Here is a 3,003-nt window from a genome sequence, read left to right on the forward strand (position 1 = left end):
TTAATATAATTAGATACTTTCAAAAAGTAACTTTTATTTTAAAGCTTTTTTAAAAACATTTTTAAACACTCTCCTGTAATATTTAATATCGATGCCTGATGACACAATCATACGCTATTTATTAAATTTTCATCAATAGATATAAGGAAAAAATTACAAGAGACTCATAACTTTTATTTGATATTAAATACAACATTTAACACATAATAATATATTTATAATAATAATAATTTTTTAATCAATTTAATTATACAAATTATAATCTAATATGTTGATACAAGTAACGAGATTACACTATATATATACATATAAATAAGAGATAGGTTCGAATAATCTTCTAGTGTTGTTTCACCTAACTTTGACCAATTCCAAAATGACTCTGTTAAGTTTTTATTCTAAAGAATTACTTCCAATATTTAAGTTTGGGTTCAACTAGTAGGTTTTTAGGATTAAAAGCTTGGGCTGATCTTTATTGGAATTGGCTAAAAGTTATGCGACAATAACAACGCTATAATTTCCCGTTGTTCAAGGTGAAATTCTATTATCGGGGACAAATTTTTTAAAGAGATTACAAGGATACTTGTACAATAGAGAGAGTTTAAAAATCTTGATAACTTCTTCTTTATAAGCAGGATTCACTATTATATTTATGTAGAAGGTTAGTGATATGTACATGTACTCCAAGAGTGTGCAGGTAGCGAAAGCTATATCAAAATCCAAGGTTGAGAAATAATGATCGTAAAAGTCCACAGTGGTTATGTAAACGGAAACGGGAAGCAAAAAGATAAAAAATTCCAGCAGCAAGATGAGCAGCACGCTAAAACCTACGTTTAAATTTTTACGCCTCCTTTCCAACTTACGAGTAGTAGAGACGCGACGCGGATTTCTTTGCATGATTAAATTGAATACCAAGTGCGGGTTGATTAGTTTGGTTATCGTGATCAGCTTGTTCTTATTTGGAATAATGGCGGAATTGCCTAATGATTCCATAATTTCGGACGCCCTTGATGGTTCTTCCCTTTGGATAACGTTATCATTTATTGCGCGATTAGCAAACACTCTTGCTGAATTGGATGCAGTTGGAAGAGAACCACGGGTGTTCATATTTTCCATTCTCCAATTTAATAGAGTCTTTTGGCGCCTGAGTGAATGATAATTGAAAAATACTATCGCGCAAATAGGTAAAAATTTAGTAAAAACTTCCCTAGTAAATCCGTATATAATCCAACGCTTTTTAGCAGCAGGGTAGTAAAATGCGAACTGCCTAGTATAGATCGTATAATTGTCCGGTCCGCATATATAACTGAGTTGAATATTATCGAACCACCATCCCGAAGGTATGAACCAAAGTAGGATATAAGAAAAGCACAAGCACAATAATACTCTCACTCTAAACACAGTAACGTGACGCCTATAAAAATGTGGATGCACGGTGGCCAACATTTGCGATAAGGCGAACAGAAGGTAGATCATGAAAGAAAAATTGACAAAGGTTTTAGCCAAAGGAAAATGATAACTTGACAGATACTCCTTCCAAGGTCTCCGCAGCCAAAAAGCAGCCAAATGATATTCCGATAAGGTATCCAAGATGGGGTAGAGAAACATGAAGAAACAATTTAAGATGTTAATCGCGTAAAACGCTCTGCTCAACTGCACCGTAATATATGAAGGTTTGTCTTTCATCGCGACATACAATCCTGCCCCATTACCAATTAGGCTTAAAATCAGCAGGATTGGAGATACGCTTATAAAAATGAGTTTTAGTCGCCTGTCAGTAGGGGTCAAATATTTCCACTTGGCGCAATTTATAATGATATTTTCTTTTTTAAACGCGTTAGTGAATTTGTTTTGATGGCTAATTAGATCATTGAGGTTAGGAATATGTGCTGGAAATTTCCACAACATTTAGATTTTTTTTTTGGTGTATTACTTGTATATATATATATATATAATTAAAGGTAAAATATATATATTTATAATTACTTTTTTTTTCACAATGAAATACTCATTCTCTTATAAAAATGACTTGCTTCCCCTTTAAATTTTAATATATATTGTCATTTAATATCTTATCTTATGAATAGGAAATCTATTGAAATAATAATATTGGCAAAGCGTCTATAAAAATAAATAAATTATATATGATAATATAATTTAAATTATTTATTTTTTTTTTAAATAAATAAATTTTATCGACACCTTAGAAATATTTAAAAGATTGTTTTCTGTATCTATAAGGAATCAGAAGAAAAAAAAATTATAGCTGAAATGTTTCAATAGACCTTCAAATAGCCCAAATTCAGGACTATTTAGAATGTTGCAAGAGGTTGAGCAATAGGCTTGGGATAAACGATTAAAATGAAGTTTAGGCTACACTTCAATTCAAATTCCTGCTGAATTTTCTTCCTAAAAAGTAAAATTAAATATGTGAGAATCATTCGAAACAAAATACAATCAATCATCTTTATTAAGATTTTTTAAATTCATTTGATAATCATTGAAAACATGAATATTTCGTGATTTACCAAAACTTCCACGAATTCCGATATAACGTTTGCTAGATACATTTTTTAGCGATTTATATTGATAGATTTTTTGGCTAGGTTTTGATGGCTAATTTATATTACTATAACTCCCGGGAAAAGAAAAGAGTAAGAGGGTTAATCTGGCGGAAATTTTTTTTTTGGTAGAAGAACCCGAGTGTTGTTTATTGCAATTCAAGAGCGGGATTTATGATCCTCACAAAGAACACAAAATTAATGTATATCGGATTTGGCCAAATTAGTACGCGTACGATGGTATCATAATTTAGAAGGGGGGAAAGGCGTAATAATTAAAAAATTGTTGAGGGCTGGACGGAAGGCATTCGTGGCCGTGATCAAACAAAGAACGCCATTTAAAAATAATGTATTATGTCGTCGGTTACACGTAAATGATAAAGAAATATATAATAAATCAATTATTATGGCGGAAGAGTAAAATGAGGTAATGATGAGATAACAG

At 31.2% G+C, this 3,003-nt stretch overlaps 1 protein-coding gene across 1 annotated transcript; it reads right to left on the bottom strand.

Moving 5' to 3' along the window:
* Positions 1 to 468: 468 nt before the first annotated feature.
* LOC135924674 (uncharacterized) lies at positions 469 to 1,997 on the bottom strand. The gene is made up of 2 exons (XM_065459768.1): positions 1,984 to 1,997; positions 469 to 1,886 (listed from the first exon to the last, which is right to left on the bottom strand). Exon 2 carries the CDS (start codon positions 1,681 to 1,683, stop codon positions 526 to 528), a length of 1,158 nt encoding a protein of 385 aa, XP_065315840.1. The 5' UTR covers positions 1,684 to 1,886; positions 1,984 to 1,997; the 3' UTR covers positions 469 to 525.
* Positions 1,998 to 3,003: the final 1,006 nt, after the last annotated feature.

This window comes from Gordionus sp. m RMFG-2023, chromosome 2 (genome assembly GCF_954871325.1).
Source record: "Gordionus sp. m RMFG-2023 chromosome 2, tfGorSpeb1-WG-v2, whole genome shotgun sequence".
Lineage (NCBI taxonomy): Eukaryota > Metazoa > Nematomorpha > Gordioida > Chordodea > Parachordodidae > Gordionus > Gordionus sp. m RMFG-2023.

Bases quoted from the DNA above. Each gene is read 5' to 3' on its own strand.
- LOC135924674 (XM_065459768.1), bottom strand. From the start codon at position 1,683: ATGAAAGACAAACCTTCATATATTACGGTGCAGTTGAGCAGAGCGTTT.